Source organism: Danio rerio, chromosome 13 (genome assembly GCF_052040795.2).
Source record: "Danio rerio strain M-AB ecotype USA chromosome 13, GRCz13ab, whole genome shotgun sequence".
In the NCBI taxonomy this organism is placed as follows: Eukaryota; Metazoa; Chordata; class Actinopteri; order Cypriniformes; family Danionidae; genus Danio; species Danio rerio.
This window is the reverse complement of record NC_141033.1, coordinates 42899269-42914160: the sequence shown is the minus strand read 5'-3', so window position 1 is coordinate 42914160 and position 14892 is coordinate 42899269. Positions and strand designations below refer to the sequence as shown.

The 14892-nt window shown below is 35.1% G+C and overlaps 2 protein-coding genes and 1 long non-coding RNA gene across 11 annotated transcripts in view; 2 read left to right on the top strand and 1 right to left on the bottom strand.

Moving 5' to 3' along the window:
- pyroxd2 (pyridine nucleotide-disulphide oxidoreductase domain 2) overlaps positions 1–4990 on the top strand; it is a 31498-nt gene extending 26508 nt beyond the window's left edge. For 2 of the 3 annotated variants that reach the window (XM_087277921.1, XM_087277920.1), the window contains exons 15-16: positions 2352–2472; positions 2740–4990. In XM_087277921.1, the coding sequence (XP_087134047.1) occupies positions 2352–2472; positions 2740–2810 (192 nt within the window). In that variant the 3' untranslated portion in view covers positions 2811–4990. The remainder of the gene's footprint in view (positions 1–2351; positions 2473–2739) is intronic. The other variant, NM_001256216.1, reaches the window with a different exon arrangement.
- Positions 1–6868, bottom strand: part of LOC147834271 (uncharacterized) — a 50999-nt gene extending 44131 nt beyond the window's left edge. The window contains exon 1 of one of the 2 annotated variants that reach the window (XR_015506304.1): positions 6780–6868. This is a non-coding gene — a long non-coding RNA (uncharacterized LOC147834271). The remainder of the gene's footprint in view (positions 1–6779) is intronic. The other variant, XR_015506303.1, reaches the window with a different exon arrangement.
- A 28-nt stretch (positions 6869–6896) lies between these two features.
- The window catches only part of zgc:123010, a 35758-nt gene continuing 27762 nt past the window's right edge, over positions 6897–14892 (top strand). For 5 of the 6 annotated variants that reach the window (XM_087278486.1, XM_087278484.1, XM_087278485.1 and 2 more), the window contains exon 1: positions 6897–7116. In XM_087278486.1, coding sequence (XP_087134612.1) covers positions 7062–7116 — 55 coding nt within the window. In that variant the 5' untranslated portion in view covers positions 6897–7061. 6 annotated transcript variants of the gene reach the window in all.

Sequence of the window (14892 nt, the reverse complement as noted above, 5' to 3'; positions counted from 1 at the left end):
TGTGTGTGTGTGTGTGTGTGTGTGTGTGTGTGTGTGTGTGTGTGTGTGTGTGTGTGTGTGTGTGTGTGTGTGTGTGTGTGAGAGTGTGTGTGTGTGTGTGTGTGTGTGTGTGTGTGTGTGTGTGTGAGTGTGTGTGTGTGTGTGTGTGTGTGTGTGTGTGTGTGTGTGTGTGTGTGTGTGTGAGTGTGTGTGTGTGTGTGGTTATTTTGTCATTTCCATGTTTATTTTAAGTTTGAATATGTTTATGAACTATATATTTATTAACTATATTTGTATATAAATAAGCACTGAAAAACATCCCACATGTGAGGCGGTGACAGTAACAAGTAAAACAAATATTTTAGTATATTTTTTTATGATTTTTATGTTGTTACTACATTTGTTTAAAGCTTCAATATAATTATAAACTTAAATTGTACATAATATGCATATTGCAGTTCTTCTTCTTCTTCTTCTTCTTCTTCTTCTTCTTCTTCTCTATAACGAATCGCATTTTTGAGGTTCTAAACATGCTTGAAAACTCACCAAACTTTTCACATGCGCAAAACTTGCACAAAAGCAAAATTTACGTTTGTTCTAGACTTCGAAAGTAGGTATGGCAAAATGGCTCGACCGCGCCCCGAGTTACATTTCACGCACATGTCCGAAAAATGACACATACACCAAACATGCCAATACCTACAAAAAAGTCTATTGAAGCGAAATTTCAAACCCAACAGGAAGTCTGATATTTTTTACTTCCTCTGCCGAAAAAGTGCTGTTTTTGACATTTGCAGGCGTTTGTATTTTAACGAACTCCTTCTAGGGATTTAATCGGATCAACACCAAAATTGCCTTTAGTCATCTAAAGGCCTTGGCGATGTTAAATTGCGAAGATCTAGAATTTTCGTTGAAGGGCGTGTTCGTGGTGGCCTCACAAACTTTGAGGTTTTGCTGTGAAACAGGAAGTTGTTATGACTCAGGAATGCATTGTCTAATCTGCCTCAAAATCCTCACATTTGATAACAGTCCTGACCTAAACATGTTTAAATGCCAATATCCAGATACAGTTATAGCGCTACCTGCTGGCAACAGAAAATGGCAGGCTTTACAGTGTAAAACTCCTCCTAGAAATGTTATCAGATTGAATCCAAGTTTTGTCAGTTTAATTCAAAGACCCTTGTGATGGTAAATTGTGAAGATCTAGAGCAGGGGTGTCAAACTCAATTCCTGGAGGGCCAAAGCCCTGCACAGTTTAGTTCCAACCCTGCTCCAACACACTTACCTGTAGGTTTCAAACAAGCCTGAAGGACTCAATTAGTTTGATCAGGTGTGTTTAATTAGGGTTGGAACTAAACTGTGCAGAGCTGCGGCCCTTTTGGAACTGAGTTTGACACCTGTGATCTAGAGTTTTTGTCGAAGGACGTGTCAGTGGAGGACTGACAAAAATCAGTGCTTCGACATGGAGAAAGTACTTATAACTCAGCCACACAATGTCAGATCTGCCTGAAAATTCACAGGATCAATAAGATTCTTCTTCTGAAGGCATCTACTGTACATGCCAATATTGAGTCACAGTCATAACACCACCTGATGACAGAATGAAGTTTGGCATAAATCTGTGATTTTTCTAAATATCAGATTCAATTATTATTGTCCTGTTTTTTATCCTAAGACCACCGGGAAGTGGTGAGTCCGCGTGTGAGGTCCTGTTCATTGCTGCCTGCAGCTTTAATTATAATATAATTATAATTAAATTATAATGAATTATAATACATGAAGGTTTAATGTATTATGCACCAACCTGTGAGATCTCTTCGCTCTATGGATCGTCTCTATTTGCAAGTTCCTAGATCACGCTTAAAATGTCGAGGGGATAGAGCTTTCTCAGTAGCAGCTCCAAGACTCTGGAACGATCTCCCACTCTTTGTAAGAACAGCTCAAACTTTTGAGTCGTTTCAGAGGTCACTGAAAACACACTTATTTTCTTTAGCTTTTAATCATGTGATATGAGTTTATGTATTTTGGTTTTATGTATATTTTACATGCTTTTTTATTTGATTTTATGTACAGCACTTTGGTAATCCATTGTGATTTGTGAAAGTGCTATAGAAATAAAGTGAGTTGAGTTGAGTTATAGACTTAAATTGTAGTTGATGTGCATATTACATATATTTGTAAATAAATAAATGTTTCTGCATTTATTCGAAGATTGAATATGATCAAAAACTTTCATGTTTGGTGGGATTTCAGAAAAAAATGTGTGATTAATGAAATTTTTCTTTGAATGGATTGACAGCACTGCTCCAAACATCTTATATATCACGTTATTGAAATCTAACATTTGAATGTCCTGATTTTGTATGCCACAGAATATTTTCCATGGCTCAATGTCGTTGGATCAGCTTTACCTGGCGAGGCCTTTGCCCTCTATCGCAGACTATCGCTCGCCCGTCAAAGGATTGTACTTATGTGGCAGTGGCAGCCATCCAGGTGTGTGCCTGAGTAAATATCAGTGAAAACAGCACGTATTGAGTTTAGAAATGTTATCAGTGTGATCTCACGTTTCATACAGGGTGCTGGAAATCCTTGAATTTTACCCTAGTGTTTGAAAAGTGACAAGCTTTTGGATTAAAATGTGGAAGTGCAGCAGGAAAGTGCTTGGAAAGTGCTTGAATTTGATTTTGGAAAAGGTGTAAGAACATTATTCACGAAACAGATCATGTTTTCCAGCATTTATCTGAGTTTTTTGTCTTTCAGGTGGAGGTGTTATGGGTGCAGCCGGCTGGAGTTCAGCTCTCAGAGTTTTGGCAGATTTCAAGAGACTGTAATCCTGGATTTCCATAAGGAAAATTTTACTTGCCGATTGAGTATTTTTAATTGGAAAAGAGATGAGGAGAGACATTTCACGCAAAAATGAAACTTCTGTCATCATTTAATCTGCCTCGACTTGCTTCTAACCAGTATGAGTTTTTTTTGTTTCTGTCGAACAAAGAGGAAGATATTTGGAAGGAGGGCTGTGCGATATGAAAAAAAATCTTATATCACGATATAAGTCTTCTCACATTCTTCTATGACTTGAGTAATTTTTCTCAGAAATTGTAATTTACTAAGTAGTTTTAAAAGTGTAAGTAAGTAATGTGGATTTATATAGCGCATTTATTGTGTATGGCCATACACCTAAAGTGCTTCACAATCATGAGAGAGGGTCTCTCCACACCACAACAAGTGTGCAACATCCACTTGGATGATGCGATGGCAGCCACAGGACAACAGCGCCAGTGCGCTCACCACACACCAGCTTTTGGTGGAGTGGAGAGACAGTGATACAGCCAATTCGGTGTATGGGGATGATTGGAAGGCCATGATCGTAAGGGCCGATGGAGGGAATTTGGCCCTGACACCAGGGGTTACTCTTTACGAGAAGTGCCAGTGAGTACTTTTACTTTCACATACTGTAGTACATTTTTAGTGCTATATCGACACTTTTATACCCTTACTTTCCTTCAACCTGCAGTCAATACTTTATTATTTCCTGTCTATGGGGATTAGAAAAATCAGCCCTGTGATTCTTGTCCATTCAAATCGCTCATAGAAAGTAAATCGCACCACACTGAACTACCTTAAACATGCAGCAAAACCATTTGGAAGCATTAAAAAGTGTCCAAGAGGATACTTTACATGCATTGATCCAAAGACTGTTTAAATGCAATGTCACTGATGAGAAGATGACGGGTGTTTACTGTGTGATGATCAAAATGACCTTTGACAATCACTAAATGTACTACAGAATACTACGTTTACACACACACGCACAAGTTACATGTAAACATTTCAACTTCAGCGTAATAGTCACCACTCCTAAGTACTTTTAAAAGGTCTACTTTTTACTCCTACTTTGAGTAATATTTACAACAGATACTTTTACTCTACTTGCACTCACAGCAAGAAGGTCGCTGATTCGAGCCTCGGCTGGATCAGTTGGCATTTCTGTGTGGAGTTCACATGTTCTTCCTGTGTTCGCGTGGTTTTCCTCCGGGTGCTCCGGTTTCCTCCACAGTCCAAAAACATGTGGGATAGGTGAATTGGTTTAGCTAAATTGTCCGTAGTGTATGAGTGTGAATAAGAGTGTATGGGTGTTTCCCAGTGATGGGTTACAGCTGGAAGGGCTTCTGCTGGCTAAAACATATGCTGGATAAGTTAACGGTTCATTCTGCTGTGGCGATCCCAGATTAATAAAGGGACTAAGCCGAAAATAAAAGTGAATGAATATATATATACAGTATTGAGCACATAGAGTTAAAGTATATACTCTGAAATGTACTCATTCATATGCGATCTTGTTTGCCACTTTATTTAGAACTTGAGGGCAAATGTTTGATTAAAAATGTAGAATTATAAAATGAATATTAGTAAAATATAAAAAACTAACGATTACAGGGCCACTTAATAATCCAAAATATTGTATAATAAAATAAGAACGTAAACATTGTACTTTCAAGATTGCAACTTTTTCCTGATGCTGTTATTCATGTTTCTGCATCCTCTCAATGGCATGTAATATTTTGCTTGTATAAATTATGAAAATGTTTAACCCTAAACAATGTATTTTGTGACACTACATCTCTGTTTCGTTTATTATGAGTATATGAAAAAATAGCCATTTTCTTTTTGTCTATTTATCATTCTTGTATATTTATCTATTTTTAAAAATTTCAGAAATCTCTTACCTCAAATGTTAGAAACAAGTAACTATTGATTTCCATAGTAGGAAAAACAAATAGAAAGTCAGTGGTTACCGGTTTTTCACATTCTTCAAAATTATCTTCTTTTCAGAACAACAACATCAACAAAACTGAGGTTGAGTAAATGATGACAGAATTCAATTTTGAGTGAACTAACCCTTTAAGTGTTGTATGTGATTGACTTTGGAACACTCCCAACAATGTTACCCTAAAATGGGTTTTTGTGAATTTTTAAGTAAATAAAATGAAGTCAGTTTTGATTAATATAGCTGAATCTGGATGTATGTTTGTGCGTGTGTTTCAATGGAGCATGAACAACCATAATACTGAATGTTCTGCCAAAAAGCTGTGAAATGTTTTTTATTTTTTTTAATTAATTTTGATAATAAATAACCCTCCTATCTGGTGCCATGAAACTATGAGATTTAATTTATTTAAATAATTTATAGCCTTCTTTATTTTTTAGAGTTCAGTGTGACCTCAGTAGAGCAAAATTACAGGCTTCATTTACACAAAGAATCCAAAAGGATTTCTGTAATGTAATTTCTGAATGTATTTAATAAATCAGATGCAAGATTTAGGGGTATATTAATTATAACATGATAATGTTTGTACACTTTCTGAAATTTCTGCAGTGTGAAAGTAGCTTTTTACAACATGTGTTTTTTTTTTTTCATGTGTTTCAAGATTTGGATGACTTACTACCATACAGTACAGTATGCAAAATACACAACAGAGCACAAAGCGCTATACATTCTGTTTCCAGGAAAAATACAGGCGTACTTGATTAACTTACTCAGGACTATTATAGTTATTTAAAACTAAAGTTTAACTACAATTTTGTGACTTGAAATAAAAAACTGCTGAAAGAAATTTTTTTTTATAAAATAAATAAAATAGATAAATAGAAAGAACATTCTTATTTTTATTTAGTTAAACTAATACTAAAACAATTGTAACTAAATAAATGAGAATAAATAATGAAATCAAAAATAATGTAAATGATCAAAAAAAGGGAATATATATACAGTTGAAGTCAGAACTATTAGCCCCCCTTTGAATTTGTTTTTTTTTCTTTAAATATTTCCCAATTTATGTTTAACAGAGCAAGGACATTTTCACAGTATTTCTGATCATATTTTTTCTTCTGGAGAAAGTCTTCTTTGTTTTATTTCGGCTAGAATAAAAGCAGTTTTAAATTTTTTATGTACCATTTTAAAGGTAAAAATTATTAGCCCCTTTAAGCAATTGTTTTTTGATAGTCTACAGAGCAAACCATCGTTATACAATATGTATGTATGTATGTGTGTGTGTGTGTGTGTGTGTGTGTATATATATATATATATATATATATATATATATATATATATATATATATATATATATATATATATATATATAGAGGTGTGTGTGTGTGTGTGTGTATAATTATTAATAAAATGTACAACTTATCATATCATATTATGTGGATTTCTGTTGTATTATCCCTCTTGTCAAAAAGATCATGAATAAATGCATAAATATAAATATACTATTAATAAAAATAGGACATTTTAAAACAACAATAAATGTATAAAATAAAAAAACATGCAAACAAAAATATCTAACCATTATAGAAAAAACAAGTTTCATTACTTTTAATAGTTGTAACATTGTGACAAATGTAACATTTAATTGAGTAATATAAAATATCATAATGTAATATATATTAATATAGGTATGGCTGCATATTTCACAATATATTGCTTGCCTAATTTTTTTTTCCAGTAGTCAGGAAATATAAACTTGAGAGCAGTTTTCTTTCATAAAGGTGTTTATATATTTTAATAATTGTAACTCGTTTGATTGAACTAAAATATTGAATATAATATACATAAGAATATGTATAGATGTACATTTCATGCATGTATACTTAATTTATTAAGTTTTTTATAATACAATATAATATAGGCGGTTCATTACAAGCTAAATAAAAGAGTAATATAACATAATAAAAATATTATATCATATACATTAATATTCGTATGGCTGTACATTTCATAATATAGTACTTGCCTGGAAAAGAATGTGCTTTTCAGTAGTCAGGGAGAGCAGTTTTCTCTGATAGAAAGTGTTGCTCCAGGACAGTATGGCTCCTGCGGCCCTTTAAGACGCTCGATCTGGGAGGCGCTTGAGTCCAGTTCAACACACCCGCCTGACGCCTCGCTCGACGCCCAGGAAGAGAAACAGCACACATCTATCGCCACAAGTTATAAAAAATGACGATTCATCTGCCTTTTTAACGCGCCTACTGTCGTGTTTCTTTTCCTGTGTCGCTATTGCGGGTAATAATGCTGGATGGTTGGACTAATGAAGTTCAGTTTGGATCTCTGCCGGTTACTGGGGCTCAGCGGTGAGTTTCACTGCATGCAAACTTTGTTTCTGTCTGTTCGAGTTATAAAGTTCGCTTTCCATTAATCAGAACGAGAAAAAACACGACACAATCTGCTTATCTCTCACTGAAGCACTTCTGTAACGATATATAATGGGAGTCAGTCGGTTTTAAAGAGATATAAAACCGTAACGTTATCTTGGGAATCAACATGCCAGTTAATGCAAACATTGCTTAACTACATGTAACTGCGGTTGTCACCGGGATAGCTGGCAATTAGGTCTCGTCAGACTCATATTCGCGTCAAATTCTTATTTCATGTTTAATATACAGATGATATTGAAAATAATAAAAGTATTTAACACTTTTATTAAGAAATATGTTCACATTATAACGAAGAACGGCGGTGTTCATTTATTTCACAGGTTTGTAGTTTGAACTGATTTGGTTGAATCATTTGAAACTGATACAAATGCTGAAGAAATCACACACAGGCCTGTGAATCGCACTTTGAGGGAGATTGCGACGGCTAATTTCCTTTTCGAAAGTGTTTTTCCTTTTAAAAAAAAATCAAAATTTAGTAATAATTTCAGCAGGATTGTACATTTTTGGCTTAAATGGATAGTTCACCGACAAAGGAAAATTCTGTCATTATTTAAGTACCCCTCACTTGTCTGAAACCTGTGTGAGTTTCTTACTTTTGGTAAACTCAGAAGAAAATATTTTGAAAAAAGCTGAAAATCTGTAACCATTGACTTCCATTGTATTTGTTTGTCCTATTAGGGAAGTCTGTGGTTACCTGTTTCTAACATTTTTTAAAGTATCTTCTAATTAATTAATACGTTCATGTTATAATGAAGTACGGCGGTGTTCATATATTTCACAGGTTTGTAGAACTGATTTGGTTGAATCATTTGAAACTGATACAAATGCTGAAGAAATCACACACAGGCCTGTGAATTACACACTGAGGGAGATTGCAACAGCTGATAGTTTCCTTTTCGTATGAGTTTTTCCTCCCAGATCCATCTAAATTTAGTAATAATTTCAGCAGGATTGTACATGTTTGGCTTAAAGGGATAGTTTACCCAAAAATAAAAATTCTGTCATTATTAACGTACCTCTCACTTGAGTGAAACCTGTTTAAGTTTTTTACTTGTTATACTCGAAAGAAGATATATATATATATATATATATATATATATATATATATATATATATATATATATATATATATATATATATATATTTTAGAAAAGCTGAAAACCTGTAACCATAGTATTTGTTTTTCCTATTAGGGAAGTCTGTGTTTATCGGTTTCTAACATTTTTCAAAGTATCTTCTAATTAATTAATACGTTCACATTATAACGAAGAACGGCTGTGTTCAAATATTTCACAGGTTTTTAGTTTGAACTGATTTGGTTGAATCATTTGAAACTGATACAAATGCTGAAGAAATCACACACAGGCCTGTGAATCACACTCTGAGGGAGATTGCAACAGCTGATAGTTTCCTTTTCATATGAGGTTTTCCTCCCAGATCCATCTAGATTTAGTAATAATTTCAGCAGGATTGTACATGTTTAGCTTAAAGGGATAGTTCACCCAAAAATGAAAATTCTGTCATTATTTAAGTACCCTTCACTTTTCTGAAACCGGTGAGTTTCTTACTTCTGTTAAACTCAAAAATGAGATGAAGTTTGTTTTATATTGGCACATTCAGACTTTCCCCTTGATATCATTTCAGAAAAGTTGTGTTTGCAAATTTTAAGTAGTGAAATCATATTAGCAGCCAATGAATATCAAAGTACAACATTGTTCACAGTCAGTTAAACAGTGCTAATGTTGTTTTCAAGTCATATTTGCATGTCATTTCAGACCCTATATTCAAATTAGCATAGTAGACAATATAGGGAATGTTAATTGAAGGAATGTGCGAATATAAAACCAATTTTAACTCATTAACTCAAAAGAAGATATGTTGGAAAATGCTGAAACCTGTAGCCATTGACTTCCATAGTACTTGTTTTTTCCAATATGGAAGTTAGTGGTTACCTGTTTCTAACATTTTTTAAAGTATCTTCTTTTTTGTTTAACAGAAAAAGAAAACTCGTAAAGGCTTGGAACCACTTGAGGGTCTGTAAATAGTGAATAAATATTTATTTTTTGGTGGAAGAAATTAACGTCGTAAAGACAGTTCCTCTAATGAAGACTTCTTCAAACCTGTCCTGGAAACCCTCTTGCACTGCACATTTTGTATCTCTCCCTTATTAAGGCACACTTAGCTCAGTATCTATTAGTAAAGAGTCAGTGTGCAAGATGGAGTCATCCTTGCACTGGATTCTAATCTGAATTGTTCATCCCTATGCCCTAATCCTTCTATGGGTTAACCCTCCGAAGTGACATCTAAAAGGGATTAGGGCATAGGTTTCAAACTCGATTCCAGGAGGGCCGCAGCTCTGCTCAGTTTTGCTCAAACACAGCTGATCCAACTTGTCAAGGTGTTCAAGACTACTAGAGACTATTAAGCAAGTTTGAGTTGGAGCTAAACTGTGCAGAGCTGTTTTACCCTCCAGGAATTGAGTTTGAAAGCATTAGATTAGGGCAGGGGTGGCCAACCCTGTTCCTGGAGAGCCACCTTTCTGCAGATTTCAGTTGCTACCCATATCAAACACACCTGAACCAATTAATTAGGACCTGAACACCACGTGATAATTACAGGCAGGTGTGTTTGATATGGGTTGCAACTGAAATCTGCAGGAAGGTGGCTCTCCAGGAACAGGGTTGGCCACCCCTGGATTAGGGCATAGGGATGAGCCCTTCTGAATGGAAAGAAAACACTTCCCTGTTCAAGGGATCAGTTGTACCCTTAACATCCTTTATTCTGAAGGGCACTTTGAAGTGGGCAGCTTTGAGCACTTTGGTTTGGAAGGGCACTTCTGTATGGCGGCTATTATTGTTTTCATTCTGAAGTTTCTTTTATGTCTCGTGTCCACTGATTGGTACATGGTACGATTCGGTATGGGTGACCTTTATCAGGCTTGTGTCTCCACTGCCAAAAGTGTACCAATCGTAACCTTTAATCTTCAATTACGCCCCATTCACACGGGGCGTCAGCGTCAACGCTTCCCATTCACTTTGGGTGACATCAGGCGTTGCCGAAGTGCATTGTGGATCTGTCGGCGCCACTTCAGAGGCTTTGCTCGCTGCAGAAGTTGGGACCAGCTCAACTTTTTAAGCGCCGATGGAAGGGTCAGCCAATCAGATCGCTGTATGCAAATACACCAGCTAGACAGTGGCCTATTGCTGACTGAATTTCATTGGCTGACGCTTCTATGACGATCACTTCAGCCCCAACTTCAGACACGCCTTCAGTCAAGCGTTGATGCTGAAGCCCCGTGTGAATGGGGTGTAAGGCTGCTCCATTATTGGAAAATCATAATCACGATTATTTTGGTCATCCTTCACTATTATTCAAACAATTATCATTTGAAGTCCAAATTATTCGCCCTCCTGTAAATATATATATATATATATATATATATATATATATATATATATATATATATATATATATATATATATATATATATATATATATATATATATATATATATATATTTCCCAAAAGGAATCTTTCGCAGTATTTCCTATAATAATTATTCTGTAGAAAGTCTTACTTTGTTGTTTTGAGTAGAATAAAAGCAGGTTAAAATATTTTAAAACCTTTTTAAGGTCAATATTATAACCCCCCTTAAACTATATATTTTTGATTTTCTGCCGAAGAAACTACTGTTATACAATGACTTGCCTAATTACCCTAATTAAGCCTTTGAATGTCACTTTAAGCTGAATGCTTTTATCTTAAAAAATATCTAGTAAAATATAATGTACTGTCATCATAGCAAAGATAAAAAATCTGTTATTAGATACGAGTTATTAAATCTATTATGTTTAGGAATGGGTTAGAAAAAAATCTTTCTGTTAAACAGAAATTGGGGGAAAATATAAGTGGCCACTCATAGTTCAGGAGGGCTAATAATTCCGACTTCAACTGAATTTATGCATGATTATTTTTTCTCCATGTAAATAAAGAAAGGGAAATAAATACACTAGAATAAAAATATGAAACAAACGGTGCTTTAAGCATCTTCACTGTAAGAAAAAAAAACTTTAACTATAGCTACAAAAGTCCTTCAGTCAAGAGCAGTGACTGATTTTCTCCTTTTGTTGTTTGATTAGTAAAACAGTCGGCAGTAGGCAATAGTTTCACTTTAAGAGCAGTTCGGTATTGATTTATAGTTTTACTCTTCCATGTCATTTGATTCTCAACTTGTTTGTTTATTACATATATGAGGGTTAATATGAATAATCACTAAACACCATGTTTTGCACAAATTTTCATGTATTTGACTATTAAAGCGCTCGCATTAAGAGGACTTTAGATGTGCTCTGCTTATCTCTGAGGCTGAGCGCATACACACAACAGCATGTGATCTCTTTCGCGCTTCTAAAGACATGAATGATTTTAATGTACTTCAATAAACGAATGATGCGCATCTCATGCTGCAAACATTACATTACAGTACATGCTTTTAGTCATTTTCACGTGAAACTGAGCTTTGCAGAGCAACAAATGTGTACAACTGAATAGGGGGTGGTACATGATGCAATAATTGTTTTTTTGCGCTTCTCTTGCGTTTGTCTGTTTCTAAAAGGATATCAGGAGCACTTCAATAATCACTCATAAGTTATTATTATCAGCTCAAGTTTGTTATTTTAAATATTGATGCGCGACAAGCGCACGCGAGCTCTCTCAATAAAGTGGAACGCTCATGCTTTTAGACGGCCTCGTAAACAACAACCGGACACAAGGTAGATTCTGCTCTTTTTCCTGGCTTTGTCGCTGTTCATAAAGATGACGACAAGGTTTGTTTGAGCTCGAGTTGACCATAGCTATTATATCAGTGTTTCATTTAGGATTTTTTCCAGCTGTGGTGGCAGGTCTTTTACACAAATCTAACAACTACCTATGGCGTTTTTTCAATTACAAATGGAGAAATGTCGTCAGCACAGTATTACAATTCGAGATCGCATTTATGTAATGCAAGAATGCAAATCTCTTTGGATGCGTGCCGATTTCCTCTGCTCGTGCACAAAACCTCTTGCACGCCCTCAAATATACGCTGCTCAAGCGCAGATCTTCTTGTGCGCTCAAATAAATGCTGTTGAAGTGCGATTTGGTGCGTTTGTGTAGTATGTCTCCAACATTTATTAGATTTGCTATGAATATTTCTGAATGTCTCCAGTAGACCTACAGAGTGACATTAATGCATCCTGAAGCAAGTGAAACAGCTGTAAACTCCCGCAAGATAGAGTCATTGTATGCAGAGCCACAGAGTTTTATTTATAAATATAGTATAATTAAGGAAACTGTTCATTTTAACTGAAAGCTACGTTGTGTTTGCTGGTTGTGTTGTGGCGTCCTGCCATGGAAGAATGAATGTAGCGGAGACCATGTATATATTATTACAGTGTAATGTCTCGGCTGTGTATTTAAAAATGGAACTTCCTTTGTTTTCATTCTTCTGCTTGTGTATGCGCTAGTCACGTTTCTCTGTAAACCAATAGCGTTCAGTTGTGCGTCTAGCTCCGCCTTTTGGTGGACTTTTTTGTATCTTTTGACATTGGAAACAGCTATAAGCGTACTGTACCAAACCGTACCACTCTGTGGAAACGATCCATTATATCCTGTTTTGAACACATTGAAAATATGCATTTCTAGGTGCCTCCAGAATAGTTTTTAATATTGATGGCTTTAATTGATTTACATTTAACTTGGCAGTATGTTATTTATTTTTTTTAAGATTTCCTCTCTTTTTGTCAACTTGAAGTGTGGATATTTAGTGAAGTGTGTTTTAACTGGTCTAGGCAAGTAACGCCTTGCTTAAGGTGGTCAGGATGGTTTTTGAGATGCCGTAGTTTCACCACCCACTGATCAGAGAGACATCTGTAAATGCTCAAAGCAGATATCACTTTAAAGGGATCGTTCACACAACCATTAAAATTTAGGTCGACCAAGATTTATTATTTTTTTTCTTCAGCAGAACATTAAAGACGATTTTGAGCTTAATCCGTGGTCCTTAGTGTTTCATATAATGGAGCTGAATTGTGGTATTTTTTTTTAGGTAAATAAACAAATGAATCAATACCAACAGCCATGGCTCCTGATGACACACTGAGGCCTTGTGATGCAAAATAATTACATGTAAACGTTATTTACAATATCATTAGCTTCTATCCACAGCTTGGTCAAGTTCTCACAAGTGTGATTGTAGTCTAATTGCGGTTTGGCACCATCTCTTGAACCTTCGTCATATCACCAGGGTTTTGGTGTCTGGTGGTTTCTTGACTGATCACACTCACGATTAAAATGAGCCCTGGTGTGATTGCTCTGCTGGTGTGGTTTATTTGCATAAGTGTGAACACTGTCCTACAAACCAATGTGGTAAAGCCTGCTAAAAAGATGCTGCTTCCAAATGAAAGTGTGTGATGTGTTGTGATGTGGTTTGATTGAATTACGAATGCCACATGGATCAAATAAATTTAATTGAACCCAAAACAGGACATGATGTGAACTTAAAATGACAGATAGCTTAAACATCATTGTCTTTCAGTTTTGTTTGGCAATACCAGCATCAAAATTGTATTTTTTAAAGCAAATCTTTGTTTATGTGTGACTGAAAGACGCTAATATTTAGGCGCTGAGTCTGACACATTTTATAAGATCTTCACATGTTCTCAGCTAATCATATACAGTATGTATAGTTATCGGCACACAGCATTATTTTGGATGTTAAGTAGGTTCTTTCACCCGTAATATAGCCTTCTTGGGGTATCTCAAGTATCAGGACATTGCGAATGATAACACTGGTAATTAAAGAAATGCACCAAATAAGCTGAAAGAGCTGAACAATAGATGTGAACACACATTATTATATTATTATTATTATTGTTGTTTTATGTGCACAAACCAGGCAAACTGATTCCCAATTGGTAACTGTTAAATATATTTCTTAAAAGCTGTATTTTACACCGTTTACACCACACCTTAACCTTTTTTATTTAGATTTTTGTCTGATTTTGATTGAAATGTAATAACGTGCAACTTATTAATGCGTTTAATAATAGTTGAAAATACAAATAAGCTTGAATGTAAATGGATTTCTTTATAGTTAGAGAATGAAGTTTCTGTGAGGAACTTGTCTTCTGATTACATCAGGCTGAAAAACCCCTTTAGTTTTTTTTTTTTTAATTCAGAGGTTTTGCCAACATATTTTCGCCAACACGTTGCTTTATAACCCTTTGTATGGTTGCATTGTCATTACATAACAGTATGCTAGCTTGTGTTGTCTAAGAACTGCACTTAAAGGTTGTTGTGGAAATATAAATTTACACAAGAGCTTGGTCGATCATCATAAAATGCTAAAGTCAAATGTAAACACTTTTCTTTCCTCCAGAGCGTTTACTGCACATTGTTATAAGGTCTGTTACTTTGAAAGTTACACAAAGGAATATTTACTCACCCTCCACTTGTTTCAAACATTTATTCATTTAGTTTTTTTTTTTTTTTTTGAACACACACCAAAATAAATGACATTTAGAAGAATTTTGGAAACCAGTAACCATTGACATTAATATCAGTGTTTCTCAACCATATTTCTGAAGGACCACTAACTTTGCATGTTTTGGATGTCTCCTTTGTCTGTTACACCCATTACAGGTCTTTCAGTTT